The sequence below is a fragment of the Chelonoidis abingdonii genome, chromosome 1 (genome assembly GCF_003597395.2).
Source record: "Chelonoidis abingdonii isolate Lonesome George chromosome 1, CheloAbing_2.0, whole genome shotgun sequence".
In the NCBI taxonomy this organism is placed as follows: domain Eukaryota; kingdom Metazoa; phylum Chordata; order Testudines; family Testudinidae; genus Chelonoidis; species Chelonoidis abingdonii.
Window position 1 is genome coordinate 107,548,854 of NC_133769.1, and position 15,388 is coordinate 107,564,241.

At 44.9% G+C, this 15,388-nt stretch overlaps 1 protein-coding gene across 1 annotated transcript in view; it reads right to left on the bottom strand.

The window, feature by feature from the left end:
• Nucleotides 1–15,388, bottom strand: part of DRAM1 (DNA damage regulated autophagy modulator 1) — a 33,277-nt gene that overhangs the window by 11,521 nt on the left and 6,368 nt on the right. The window contains exons 2-3 of the mRNA XM_032781948.2: nt 12,551–12,618; nt 10,235–10,377 (exon numbers count right to left, since the gene is read on the bottom strand). Coding sequence (XP_032637839.1) covers nt 10,235–10,377; nt 12,551–12,618 — 211 coding nt within the window. The remainder of the gene's footprint in view (nt 1–10,234; nt 10,378–12,550; nt 12,619–15,388) is intronic.

Sequence of the window (15,388 nt, forward strand, 5' to 3'; positions counted from 1 at the left end):
TTGCTTTTGTTATATCTTCTTTCCCTTCCTGGCACGAAGCCACCTTTCTCCCCCTTTTCTTTCCTATAATGGTGTAATTTTACCCTGTTGTTGTCTTCAACATCTGCTTCCCCCCACCACCTTTTGTTTCACTCCTTCTCCCCCCACACTCGTGTTTTATTCTGTTCAGATTTTTATACTATGTCCATTACTGTGCTAAGTGGCTCCTCCTCTCCATTTCCCCCCCCACACACACCCGTGCTATCTATATATGAAAATAGGGTCTCATAATTGAAAGTGTTATGCAAGCTTAACTATAGATGCTACCAGCACCACTATTCTCTTCTTTTCTAACTTATTTCTTGGACCATCTCTGCCTCTCACCCTAGCCTCCATACATGCCAAAAAAGGGCTCAGAAAATTTACCAGATACCTAATAGCTAGGAGACTAAGCCTACTGGCCAAAGATATGGGGGAACCTCCTTTGTCCAGGGGCAATGGTTAAGAGCACAATCAGACCCACAGATATAAGATTTTTGCTTTGCCTAACTCATCATGCTCTGAAGTTTCTCCTTTAATGGTCAGTTGCTCCTTAACACTATCCCACCAACTGTATTTCACTTCTGTATTTTAAAATACTGTATGATTAAAAATAGAAAACAAAACACCTGATTCACCTCTGTTCACCTTCACAGTTCTTTTGCTTTTAGGAAACATTGCTAGCTATCTTCCGCCCACACTTTCCGGCAGTTTTTGCTGAGCATTCAGAAGCAATACCATTACAATTATACTCTCCATCCTGCCTTCCCCAGTACCAAAATGACCAAAAAACTTTCCTTACAACTAATTTTGCTGATTAAAAATTAACAACAGAGCTTACAAGATTTGTGTAGATAAAAGCAAATTATAAAATTCACAGCATGTGTGAAATTGAAGTGTTTTCACAAAACATGTTGCAATTTGTTTTGGAGAGGGAAAGAATAAAGTCCCCATGGCCCCACAGCAGTCTCGTTCAGCCCTACTATAGTATTTTTCCTGCATTTTCAAATATATTGATTCTTTGGAATTATTTTTAAGATGCAAAGCATGATTTATATGATTTAATTTATACAGCGTGTAAACCTTTTGTTACAAAATATTGCCTGAAGATAATATTAACAGAGCTGGACACCGCACTGGAGACCTTTTAGCCTGAAACATCCAATGTTTACTACTTGCAAAACTGTATTCCTCAGTTTTTTAAACCATCCATGGATTTGCTAATTCATAGGCCTTATCTCTCTTCTCTCCTCAGCGCTCTCTGGTTGACTATTACTGTTCTGCTCCATTCCTTCCCTATACACAATTGTACATTGTTAGGTTACTATACAAGCACAATACTGTGTACAAAACAAAATGTCCCTATATTGTGACCTAACAATATATGACTGAGTTTGTTATCAGAATGTCCCATAACAAACATGGCAGAATAAAAAGATGAGACTATAGCCTCTCCATTCCAACGAAAAATATGTTTCTGTCTTCATGCCTCATTAAAATGGTTTCCTCCACGCCAAATGAGAAATCTTCTACTCTCAGTATATAAAAACCTATAGTATATATGATTACATTAAGTCACGGGAGGAAACTGGCAAACAATGAATTATTAATGCATTCTATACTTAGTAAACAGATTGATTGTACTAAGAACGAACTTTACTATACAAGGATAGACATAATAATAAATTAAAGTTCAAATATCCAGATTTCAGAGGTGAAATCGAAGCTGGTAAACTGCAAAATGCTGTAAATTATTGAAGCATACTGTTTGGTTCTGGCTTTTGGCAAATTATTAATAAGGTAAGCAGGCTACATGACATCCCAAGGAAGATTAAATAAATATTTCATACCATCTCACAGTTTTTTCCCATTCAAGGGACATACTCAACTGATTTTATACTAGGTTTGCAGAAGCCCTAACACAGGAACTTTGCAACAGTTGCAAAACACTTAGTTTGGATGGCCTTTTGCACCTCTCGCAGGATTTTATACTGTTGTGTAGAATGCCCTTCTCAACCTAGAAAGGAATTGGGGAAAATGGTGGAATTTAGATGTTTTTTACTTCAGTTACTCTCTGAAGAGTTCCTATGCAATTCTGTGTATTCCTTTCCTCGTCCAGCACAGAGAAGGAAAGTGAAGCAATAATGAAATTTTGCTTGCTGTCTCATTTTCATCTAGTTAATAAGTAACTTTCAGAGAAGTAACATGGTCTTGTGATTAAGATATTGGCATGGGTCCCAGAAGATCAGGGTTCAATTCCCACCACGCCAACAGATTTCCTGTGTGACCTTCAATAAAAAACCACTTAATATCTCTTTTCTCTTGTCTGCAAAATGGGAATGATACTTCCTTTGCCTGTCTTGTCTCTTCAGACTGTAAGCTGTTTGAGATAGGGACTTGTATCTAATTATGTGTTTGTACAGCATGAAGCACGATGGGGCCCTGACTGGTTTGTATTGCAGTACAAATAGTAAAATAAGGAATGTCAGAATCTGTGAGAACTCATCTCATGCTTTTTGACAAGATCCCAAAACCTAATTAAGAAACTTTTAAAGAAAGAACAGAAGAGTTGGAGAGAGAAAGTTAAAATAAAAAATAGATGATAAAAGAGATACTGGGCAGAGATCAAAATTTTTCTTTCTGATCTCTGGTCAAGGACCAGGGCTAGGAGAAGTTTATTATTGTATTTTTCAAATAAAATATTTCTAGACCTTCTGTATTGCAAGATTTCAAACCTCACATACATGTCATCCTGCTTACTATCTTACTCTTTTCTCTTCATTGCAGTATTGGGAGCTCTTGATGTTGTACTGATATTGCCAACTCTGCTCCTCTAACACTTCTTGTGTCTGGTCCAGTGGTTCTCGCTCTCTGCTCTGTCTCCACAGCATGTATTGAGAGAAAGAGGAGGGGACCACCAGGAGCAGAGCTGGCATCTTAGGAGCATGAAGAGTGCTACCAGTAAGTGGGCAGTAGCAAAGGGAGGGGCTATTTCTGGTTCAAGACCCCTCAAAAATATTTGCAGTTAAAATGTTTGAGGAGTAATGGTATTGAGAGAGGTGAAGCAGGACAATACGGAAACAACCATGGGACGTATATTAGGAGGTAAGGGATATTAGAACCTCATAGTGTCCATCAGGCCCAGAAGTTCTCTTAGTAGAACAGCCAGTCTCCCTCCCTGCTAATAAGCACTCCTAAAATAGGTACAGACTTTTCTTCTTTGAGTACTTGCTCATATCCATTCCAGTTAGGTGTGCGCATGCCGCGTGCACGTTTGTCGGAAGATTTTTATCCTAGCAACACTCGGTGGGTCGGCTGGGCGCCCCCTGGAGTGGCGCCGCTATGGTGCCGGATATATACCCCTGCCAACCCAGCCACCCTTCAGTTCCTTCTTACCGCCCGTGTCGGTCATTGGAACAGTGGAGTCCGGCTTAGCTGACCTCCACTTCCCTAGCTACTCGTAGTTCTCGTGTAGTTATATAGTTATAATCCTTTTATATATATATATTTATATACTTATATGCTTTTTCTTTACTAGCATAGTTAGTTTAGTAATAGTTAGCAGGGTTCGGGGAGTAGCCCCTTCCCCGCAACCGGTGCCGGAGCCCATGCCCGGCTCACTGGTTTTTAAACCGTGCTTGGCCTGCCGCAAGCCGATACTGACAGGAGATCCGCATGACTCCTGTTTGGGGTGCCTCGGGGTATCGCACTTCACAGCTAAGTGCCCCATTTGCAAGGCTTTTAAGCCGAGAACAAAATGGAGTGGGACTTTCACTTACCCTCCACCTTCGGCACCGAGCGCTGGTCACTCGGCGGGCAGAGGCGCCTCTCCGGCATCAGACCCCACCGGCACTGCCAAGGCCTCTCAACACCGGGCGTCGCCAGCACTGAAGTCGACTCAGCACCGCTCCCTCTCTCCAAGGTCGAGAAAGCCTACGACTCCTCCTGCCAGTGCCTGACAGCTCCCCAGCACGTGCCGTGGTTGAGCTTCCTGCTCCTGCTGCTTCCGTGCCATCTGCACTGCAGCCAAAGAGCTTGTCTAAGTCAGATTGCCCGGCACCGACACCTGCCGAGGCACCGACAATGTCAGCACCATCGATCCCAGTCCCACAAGGGCTGTCGACTCCAGTGCCTGTCTGCTCCCCGGCACACGCCGTGGTTGAGCTTCCTGCTCCTGCTGCTTCCATGCCAACGGCACCACAGCCAGAGAGCCTGTCTAAGTTGGATCGCCCGGCACCGACACCTGCCGAGGCACTGACGATGTCGGCACCGTTGATCTCGGTCCCACAAGGGCCGTCGAATCCGGTGCCTGACAGCTCCCTGGTATGCGCTGTGGTTGAGCTTACTGTTCCCTCCATGCTGGAGACATTCCCAACGGCGAGGGATCTCATTGCCATGACAGAGTAGATGCTGCCTGAACCCCCGGCACCGCCGGTGCGGGTAATACAGTCTCTTGGCAAGCCTCCCTTAATACAACCATCCTCTGTTGGCACAGCAGAACGGCACCGTTCATGATCACGGTCCCGCAGACGCTCCAGGTCCCGTCGGCACTCCCGCTCCCGACGCCACTTGCAGTCCCGATGCTGTTCTCCTCGGTACCGGTCGCACTCGCCGCACCGGTTGGTGTCCCGTTCACCAACCCGCTAATCTTGGCACCGTTCTGGCTCCCGGCACTGCTACAGGCACCGTGACTCCCATAGCTGCTCCCGACCTCGAGATCTCAGTCGACCTCCCAGCACCGCTCTGGTCGCAGGTCTGGATCTCGTTCCAGGTACCGGTACGCCTTCCGGTACCGGTCCCTGGTGCCGAGTTGGGCAAGGTCCAGTAGAGTCAGAGACTCTGCCCATGATTTTTCAGCACCTCCATGGCCATCCGGACATGCATCAGTGTCTTCCCACGCGGACAGCTCTTATGCTTAGGACCGCGATTCTGATGTGCCCTCCAACAACCTGAGAATCCATCAGGACCTCCTAAGGAGGGCAGCACTCAATGTGGACCTCCAGCTGTAGCAGGTCCCAGAGGTAGGGAACCCGGTAGTGGACATTCTATCGGTGGTTGCCCCACTAGAGGGGCCCTACCCGTTTATTCGGACCATCCAGGCGAATGCCGATACTCTATGGAGGGTATGACTACTTGTATGTCCATCCTCCTCCCTGCTCACTAGTCGTTCAGTCCGTTAAGGAAAGAGAATGGCATGGCCAGCAGGCGCCAGCCCCGAAATTGAAGGAGGCTAGGTGAATGACCCTGCTCAGCCGCAAGGTGTACTCTGCAGGGGCCTTATAGCTCTGCGTGGCAAATCAACAAGCCTTGCTTAGCCCCTATAATTATAACACCTGGATGACGGTGGATAAGTTTATGGAACTTCTCCATCAAGACTCCCGCCAAGAGTTCACTGCCCTCTTGGAGGAAGGGAAAAAGGTGGCCAGAGCTTCCCTCCAGGCCTCGTTACCATGAGGGGCATCTCATGGCTTCAGGTTTCAAACCTCCGGCTGGAGTGGCAGTATACCATTCACGACTTACCATTAGATGGTAAAGGCCTCTTTGCGGCGAAGTCAACCCCAGGCTGCAAAGCCTCAAGGACAACAGGGTCCTAATGCGCTCTCTCGGCGTGCATACACCGACGACCTAACGCAGGCCTTTCCGTCCCCAGTCACACTGCTGTTCTCTGTGCCTAGCCACAGACAGGACTTTGGCAGACGGCGCATCCGAGGTGGTCGCAGACGACTGTCAGGACCCCTAGAGGGCCAAGATCGAGGTCCCTCGCAATCACCACTGGGACCAAAGACGAACTTTCGAAGGTGCGCCCGAGGGTGGCGTACCAGTTACAGGCGGGATCCCACTCCTACTTCCTCTTGGTGTGGTCCCAGTTAACTCCAGTTCGCTGGCTCCTACACATGGTGGAGTATGGGTACCACCTCCAATTTGTTCCAACCCTGTCCCTCTTCAGGGGCTCCTCTCAAGAGCAATTCCTCTAACAAGAGGTGCAGACGCTGATGGATGAAGGGGGCAAGGTTTTACTCCCGTTATTCCCTAATCCCCAACTCGTACGGAGGTCTCAGACCTATCCTAGACCTACGAGGACTCAACCAGTTTATGATAAGGTTGAAGTTCCGCATGGTATCCCTGGGAACCATTATCCCATCCTTGGATCCTGGAGACTGGTATGCCACCCTCGATATGAAGGACGCGTACTTTCACATCGCCATCTTCCCTCCGCACACAGGAGATACCTCCGCTTTCTAGCCAACCGTCGGTACTTCCAGTTTACGGTCCTGCTGTTTGGCCTTTCTACAGCCCCGGGCATTAACCAAGTGTATGGCCGTAGTCGCCACCCCACCTCCGCCGACGTCGGATATGCGTTTTCCGTATCTGGACGATGGCTTATCCGAGGAGACTCCGAGACACAAGTCACTCAGCATGTGGGCATCGTCAAGGACCTATTCACACGTCTAGGCCTGATGATCACTATGGAAACATCCACTCTGGTTCCCACGCAGAGGTTAGACTTCCTAGGAGCTATCCTGGACTCCGACCTAGCCGGAGCCTGCTTACCACAGCCGCGGTTTCAGGCAATGGCACAATCATCCGAGGTCTGCAGACTTTCCCAACGACCTCGGCTCGCACTTGTCTCGGTCTCCTGGGTCCCATGGCTGCCTGCAAGTTTGTAACCAAACACACGCCAAGCTCCGCCTCTGTCCCTCCAAGTTTGGCTCAAATCGGCGTACCGCCCGACAGGGACCCAATGGTCACGATAGTCACCATTCCCTCGAGCACCCTAGGCTCCCTAGAATGGTGGCTAACTCCCTCCTGGTGTGGGCAGGGATGCCGTTCCATCCGCCCCAGCCCTCACTGTCCCTGACGAACGGACGCGTCATCTCTCGGCTCGGGTGCTCACCTCGGTCACCTTCGAGCTTAAGGCCTTTGGTCTTCTCAGGAGCTGGCATTCCACATCAATGTCCAAAAATGAGAGCAGTCCGCCTGGCGTGCCAGGGGTTCCAGCAGCAGCTGCGAGGCCGTGGTGTCTCAGTGTTTACAGCCAACACAACGGCCATGTGCTACATAAACAACCAGGGAGGGACATGGTCCTCCTCCTTTTGTCAGGAGGCCATCCATCTCTGGGACTTTTGCATAGCCCACTCGATAAATCTGGTAGCGTCCTTTCTCTCAGGCGTTCGGAACGCCTTGGCTGCTTCGACTCAGCAGGTCTTTCCTGTCTCACGAGTGGTCGCTCTGCCCGATGTGATGCATTCTGTTTTCCAGAAGTGGGGATTTTTCCCCACATAGACCTGTTCGCTTACCGCGAGAACAGGAAATGTCCGAGGTTCTGCTCCTTCCAAGGTCTCTCCCCGGATCGATCTCGGACGCTTTCCTCATGCCGTGGAAGGGCCAACTCCTTTATGCCTTCCCCCGTTCCCCCTGGCTCATTGGGTCCTGCTCAAACTTCGCAGGGGCAGGGCGCGCATCATCATGATCACTCCAGCGTGGTCCAGGCAGCACTGATACACCACGTTGCTCGACCTGTCAATAGCCAACCCAATTACCCTGCCACTCCACCCAGACCTCATACCTCAGGACCACGGCAGACTTCGCCACCCGGACCTGCAGTCTCTTCACCTCACGGTGTGGCTGCTGCGTGACTAAATCGGGGTAGCAGGAAGCCTTCCACCTGGTCAACGTACCTGGCCAAGTGGAAGCGTTTCTCCTACAGGTGCGAAACGCTTGATCTTACTCCTGCTGAGGTCTCGATCCCCTCTATTTTGGACTACCCTCTGGCCTACAACAGCAGGGCCTAGCGGTGTCATCGCTGAGGGTACACTTGGCAGCCATCTCTACCTTCCACCCCAGGCTAAGGTGGTCGTTCCGTGTTCTCACACTCTATGGTTTCGAGGTTCCTCAAGGGCTTGGAGCGCTTACACCCTCAGGCACGCCGCCCAGCCCCAACCTGGGACCTCAACTTGGTTTTAACCAGACTTATGTCTCCCCCATTCGAGCCGTTAGCGACCCGCTTGCTGCTATACCTGTCTTGGAAGACAGCTTTCCTCGTAGCCTTTACAGCGGCCAGACAAGTCTCCGAGCTCAGGGCTCGTACAGTGGTTCCGCCATACACTATGTTCACAAAGACAAGGTGCAGTTACGACCACACCTGGCTTTCCTCTCTAAGGTGGTTTTGGCCTTTCATGTTAACCACACTCAACGCAATGGGGACAACAATTGCACTCCCTGGACGTCTGCAGAGTGCTCGCATTTATATTGAGCGGACAAAACCATTTCGTAAAACGCCCGAACTCTCGGTCGCAGTAGCAGACCGAATGAAAGGCCTACCTGTTTCCTCTCAGAGGATCTCATCTTGGGTGATGACGTGCACCCGCACTTGTTATGATTTGGCTCACATTGCCCCAAGCCACGTCACCATGCATTCTACCAGGGCTCAGGCTTCATCTGCCGCCTTGCTGGCTCATGTACCTACCCACGAGATCTATCGCGCAGCTCCGTGGTCCTCGATCCATACCCTTGCTTCGCATTATGCTCTGGTTCAACAGTCAAGAGATGCTGCAGCCTCTGGCTCAGCAGTTTTACATTCTGCCACATTTCACTCCGACCCCACTGCCTACATAAGGCTTGGGAATCACCTAACTGGAATGGATATGAGCAACCCCTCGAAGAAGAAAAGAAGGTTACTCACCTTTGTAACTGTTGTTCTTCTATATGTGTTGCTCATTTCCATTCCAAACCCACCCTCCTTCCCCTCTGTCGGAGTAGCCGGCAAGAAGGAACTGAAGGGTGGCTGGGTCGGCAGGGGTATATATCCAGCGCCCAGCCGACCCACCGAGTGTTGCTAGGGTAAAAATCTTCCAACGAATGTGCACACAGCGCGCACACACCTAACTGGAATGGATATGAGCAACACATCTTGAAGAACAACAGTTACAAAGGTGAGTAACCGTCTTTTCTCTCACCTCTGCAATGTCCCCACTGTCTACCAGCCTGGGGAGCATAATAAATCCTGAGTTTGAAGCCCAACTTGGAGTCTGCTGCATCCTGCATGGTATCAGTTGACAGGTAAGAAGCTGACTAGCTGCACCATCAAGATCAAAATATACATTTACCTGGTCTCTAAATGGGTGATGTGTGTTCTGTTGCTCTATGAGAACACTAATTACCCAGTGTGGTCAAGCATCTTTAAGATCAGGAAGTGGGCTGTTTTCTTTTTAAAAGAAAGAGAAGTGGACAAAGACATGGGATTAGTAAATTATACTAGTCATTTGCTTATAATTTTACAGTATAAACTGTAATGGCTTGCAACATAAAAACAAAATATTTCCACTCAAGTGTTCTTAGAACAAGACTTACTTTCTCAGGCAGCGGGAAGATGCAAGTTGCACATACACACAAACTTCAGCCTAGCTCACAACCCACTACTTCTTACAGTTGCAAAGTTTCTGTGCTCTGAGGCACATCTACCTTCACATATCCTTCTAAACTGCATGGTCTTCTGTGTTCTCATGTGCCCTGACTCAGCAAAACATGTAAACACATGCTTAAGTCCATCCTCATTCAAAAAAGGAAAGTACTATCACTTGTGCCTAACTTTAAGCATATAAGCAGTCCCAGCTTTTGCTGGTATATGCTGAAACAACAATAGATGGTTTGCCAATAAAGCTAGGGTAGACAAGACCTAATTTGTTTTGCCCTCCACACCAACCCTGAGAGGCTTAACAGATCACTTGTTCCACTGGAGTGATAACTTGCAGACTGGTGCTATTAACCTTTCTTTACCTGTCAATAAGGCTATCCTATACTAAAGAAGGTTTTGCCAGTATATCTATACCAGCAAACCTGCCTAGAGTAACTTATATCAGCAAAGGTGTGCTGATACAAGAATAATAGAATAAGCTAAACAGGTAAAAGCACTTTTATGCCAGTCTAACTATGTCTACAGTAGAGCTTTTGCTTGAATAGAAATGTCACCAAAAATCACACCCTTAACAGATACTGCTACACAGGCAAAAGTTTCTTGTGTGAAACCTGACCTTAAGAGAGTTAGGAGCCAAATATTTCCTTTGAAAGATTAGTGGAACAGATGGAAGTAAAAAAGGACATTGTTTCTCATGGTGTTAATTTACTAATCCATAAATACAGATTTAACCATTTAGATCTATAATTTTTTATGGATAAAACTTTTAAAATTACATTTGTGATTCAAATTGGACCATACCTGAAAATTTGCAACAATGCCCATTCCAATACAGCCCAGCAATCCAATACATAATGTAATTAAGTTACATGAAGGACTCATAAAATTTGATGAATCATTTTGCTTCTCTATTATTAAATATCTGATGTACATTGTAGCTGCACCTAAAAAAAGAAAAAAATTGCAAAATATTTATTTTAATTTACTATGCAATTATGTTATACTTTTTCATTTTCTTTGGTGAAATTACATATACATTTACAAAATTAACTTAAAACCACTATCAATTGAATTATATTTTCTCTAATTCTACTGTGATGGGAGTGGGAATGGGGACTAACAAGTAGTAAGTTCTACATGTATTATTTTCAGATGCCATTTTGAAGGGGTGTCCTCAATACTATCTTCCCCAGTTGCCCCCATAAATTACTTTGGGACAATTTAGGAAACAGGGTCATTTCAGTCCCGTTACAATTTGGATTTCAGAGAGCAGAGAATGTTGACAACCATGCAGCCCCCATCAGGATAGGTTATGACAGGGAGATGAGCACTAAGTTGGAAGATGGACAGTTTATTAGACTTTAGTCTGCCCTGATAGAGCTCTATATTCAGAAACTACATCTGTTAATTATCAGCATATAGTTTCTTTGTTAGATGTAAGTAATAGGAAAAAAAGTGCACTCAGTTATGTTATCTGAAATTGTTCTCAACTCTTGGGGCCCAATTCTGACTAGCCCTTGCCATAAGAACCCTGCAAACTACTGTATACGGATATTTTTTGCCAAAAAATATCACTCAGTCTTTAGGCTCTGATACTCAATCTATAGGCCCTAAAACTCAATTAACTCCTATCAAGGACCTATTTACATATGAAAATTGACTACATCAGCAAAATGTATTATAACAGGATTGGGTCAATGTTGTAAATCAAGCCCTGTAAAGAATAACATTATAACATAGTTCATAACTCAGGTCCTGTCTACATAGGGAAGAACAAATCATACAGCATTATACACAATTTCCCCAACATAGTCAGGGCTGCCCAGAGGATTCAGGGGGCCTGGGGCCCCCCACCGCTGAATTGCTGCTGAAGACCCGATACTTCGGTGGCAGGTCCCAGGGCAGAAGGACCCCCTCCCCCACCGCAGATCCTCTGGGCACTTTGGCGAAGGATCCCGCTCCAGGGCCCCCAAAAAACTCTCGTGGGGGCCCAGGCAAATTGCCCCACTTGCCCCCCTCTCTGGGCGGCCCTGAACATAGTAAACTTGCCTTTACAGATAGGTCCTTAGAGGAGATATAATTGGAGAAGGAGGTTGTGTATAGAGACTATTTTGCGGTTGGGGAGCATATATGTATAAATATGCAGGCCTGGATTCCCCACTCCACCCGATGAGAGGAGAGTGCACAGTCAGTTGCAGTTCTTTGATTTAGGACGCCTGGCCCCGCTGCAAGATTCCTGATGGACAGGGTGGATTGATTTAAATCAAAGCAATTTAAATCACTGATTTTGATCACGATTTTAATCAGCAAGCAGGAAACCTGGATTCAAATAATCCATTTTAATTGTGTACTTGTACTTTTTAGTTAATTTCCTAAGACAGACTGATTCAAATTGGTGGTAATCATTGAAACATGTTGATTTACAACTAAACATAGCTTTATACTAAATCATTTCTTCTTTTTGCCCACCAGGAAGATACATTATACCTGCACTAATATATTTAAGTAATTACACAGCTTAATTTACATTTATTCAGAGTCTTATTTTTTACATTTTTTTTTATGCTAGAAAATAATGAATGGTGCATTTCTTATTTACTAGATGATGCCTAATTTTTACTTGTGATTTGTGTCAATCTATTTGAATGGATATTCAAATCAATTCAAAGTACACAAAACCAGCATTTTTAAAATGCCTTGGTTCCCAGCCAATGGGAGCTGTGAAGCCCCTTGATTGCCCCTATAAATAGGAGCTGGAGGGGGAACATGCTGCTGTTTCCAAGAGCTGCACGGAGCCCCCAGCTGGAGTGCCAGAGCAGGGTAAGCCCCGGACCCCGCTCCCCAGCAGGAGCTTGAGGGCCAGATTAAAACGTCTGAAGGGCTGGATGTGGCCCCCGAGCCATAGTTTGCCCACCCCTGCTCTACACTTACTGACCCCTAAGTTGCACTCTGCAGTTCTCTCTACAGTGTTCCAGAGTAGGTTCTCTGCAGTATTTTGTGGGGACTGGAATAGGGGCAATCAGCTTCTGTTATTCATCCTACTTCTAGATCCAGGTTCTCTCATGTTCAGACAGAATTTGGCCCTAGATATGCTCAGACCAAATACCCCATACATACCTAAAAATGCTGAAATATTAATCATAAACCCAAAGATGCCACTTTCTGGAGGTTTTGTTCCTGTGTCACTAAAACAAGAAAAACAAACTTGTAAGATTGAAGTCCTAAATTATACTACAATTCCCTAAAATAAATGTCATTTATATGAGGTTTTATTTTAAGACAGACAGACATTTAAACAAGGAAACATAATGTCCTCTGTTGCCTGTCTAAGGCTTTACTGGTTGAACTGAATGTTTATTTTGGGGTGAAAAAACTGTTATCTTACCACAGAACACAGTCTCTGGGCTATATCCCTCCCCCAATCCATCACTCATATAGAGCTGTAATGACCTGGAGTTTACACAACAGGTATCTATGAACGGCAACTAGTTAGAAGGACATTGGTGGACTTTACGGAGGATGGCACCGTCAATGCCATTTTATATGTCAATTGCCAGCTAAGCTAGTATTGTAGTTAAGACAATGGCAATCGACAGTGTGCAGGCTTGTGGGAACATATGATTCTGTGTTGGACTGTTGGATCCTACGGATAGTTCTGCTATCAAAGGACAGAATTGTACTCTGATTCACACCCCAGCCCTCAATTCCAGTATCCTGCTCTCTCCACATGTGTGGATCTGCCTTTGATGATAAAAGGACGGAGCAGCTACATTAAAATGATAGAGCTGCAGGGCCCCAATTCTCCTTTCATTTACATAATATAAATCAGGACTAACTCTGTTGAAATCAGTGATATTAAATGAATGTAAAACTGCTGTAAAGTGAAAGGAGAATCAAGACTATAGCACACTGTTAACGTTCAAACCTGGAAGTGGTTCAAAACATAACTCTGCAATTTTTCCTCCTTCGCTTGCTATTATGTTTAGTAAAACAATTTTATTAGAGGCACTTTAGTAAGGTAGTCTCCGCTATATCCACACAAGTCGTCTCTTCAGGAATACATGGATGCTGGAACTAGGGGTGCTGCCACACCCCTTGGCTTGAAGTGGTTTTCCCCATATACATGGTTCACAGTTTGGTTCAATGGCTCTCAGCACCTCCACTACAAAAAGCACTGTCATTTAATGTCCAAAATGTCAAGGTTCTTGCTAAAATTCCAGGAATAAATAAATGTAGGTCTTACAGTATACATATAATTATAGTCTACTAAACAATATACACTGTAATGATCCTTGCTGGTACTGCACACTGAACAAACAGTTCACTTTAGTGGTATGTACCCACTGCTCTCCTTCTACTTTGCTTACTGGTTATCTTCTTGAAAAAGCCACAAATTCACCTACTTAGTAATTTTGGGAAGCCTTCATTCTTGTAACCACTGATGTGACAAACAATTCCTTATTTTATCATGATAGAAAGAAAAGGAGTCAAACACCAAGAAAACTAATATAGAATATTTAATTGTACTTAGATTCGTTCTATTCTGCCACTTCCATTTATTTACAATCAAATTTTCAAAAGTGGCCACTGACTTGGCTGCTTCAAGGTTTTTGACTGCCCAGCTTGGTTCAATTTTCGTTAAGTACTGAGCATCCGTAGCTCTCATAGACTTCAACTGAAACTGTCGGTGCTCAACACCACTCCCTCAAATCAGGTATCCAAAAAAACCAAGGCACCCCAAGTCAGTGGCCGTTTTTAAAAAAAGTTTGGCCATCGTGTTTACTTCAAGTAGGAAGATTGGAAATAGACCTTCAAAATTAAATCAGAGAATCACAATCTCCCTCTGCCCCCAAAAGGTTGATGTGCATCACCTGTCTATCACTTCCTTGCAAATTAGGCTAGCTAGTCAAGAATGGTAAGAAACTAGATGGACACATTGAAGATAGTGATCTGAGTCCTTTTCTTTGTGAAGTTGTTGAAACTAATACTGAAAACATCCAATACAGACTCCCAGCACATATGGATAAAAATTCTAATAGGGTTCAGAGAGCAATAGCTTCGGATACTTCAGCATTTAATCAATGTCTTAGAGTTTCTACAGCCTCTCAGGACGACGTTAAGATTTTCTATTCATCTTATCTTTTAGTTATTATGGTTGTTAAAGGCTTGCTACAGCACATTCTTTTTAATAATCACACATACCTTACCTGACAGCGAACCTCCTGAAAACAATGAAGTTGCCTTAATTTCCCATTTAATGGCTTAGGTGTATTTGAATGCCGTCCTTAATTTTTGCTTTAATTATCAGGGCCTTTTTAACCTTGCATTTTTTATATTTTCCTCATGAGCCTGGAGCAGTTTTATAAAAATGGCAGAAGACTTACTTCCAAAGTAAGTCACTTGAGACAATTCTGAAGTACTTCTGCAAATCAGAAACTGCTCTATGCAACCCAAGTACTGAACCATGGTTACTTCAAAGCCTTTGAAGAGCTTCGGGTGAGAAGGGAATGGAATCTGCACACGTGAAGTATACAGTCATTTGAAATTCTGGGAACACTTCACATTTTAAGAGCTGTCTAAATAATTTTACTTTGTACTGAGCTCCATTCATTATTGAATTAAAGTTGTCAAACTAAATTGTATAGAGTTCTACAGTTTCAAGGAAACTCAGTGCTGTGTATATTCAAATATGTACAGTATTTAAAAAAGATTGTTTTTTCAGACCACAAATATCATAGGCACATCTACAAGGTAACCATAAGGTACGGTACTGGATTTTCAGGGACAAAATCATTGTAATTCTATACTTTTCACTATAAAGAATAAAACTAACATGAAATGAAAACTTAAAATGCATAACTGATGTTTTCAGGATCACTACTGTAGATATTTTACAGAAATGATTTGCTTTAGCCTGTAGTTGAGAAAGATTTAAAATGAAATTACAGTCATCAT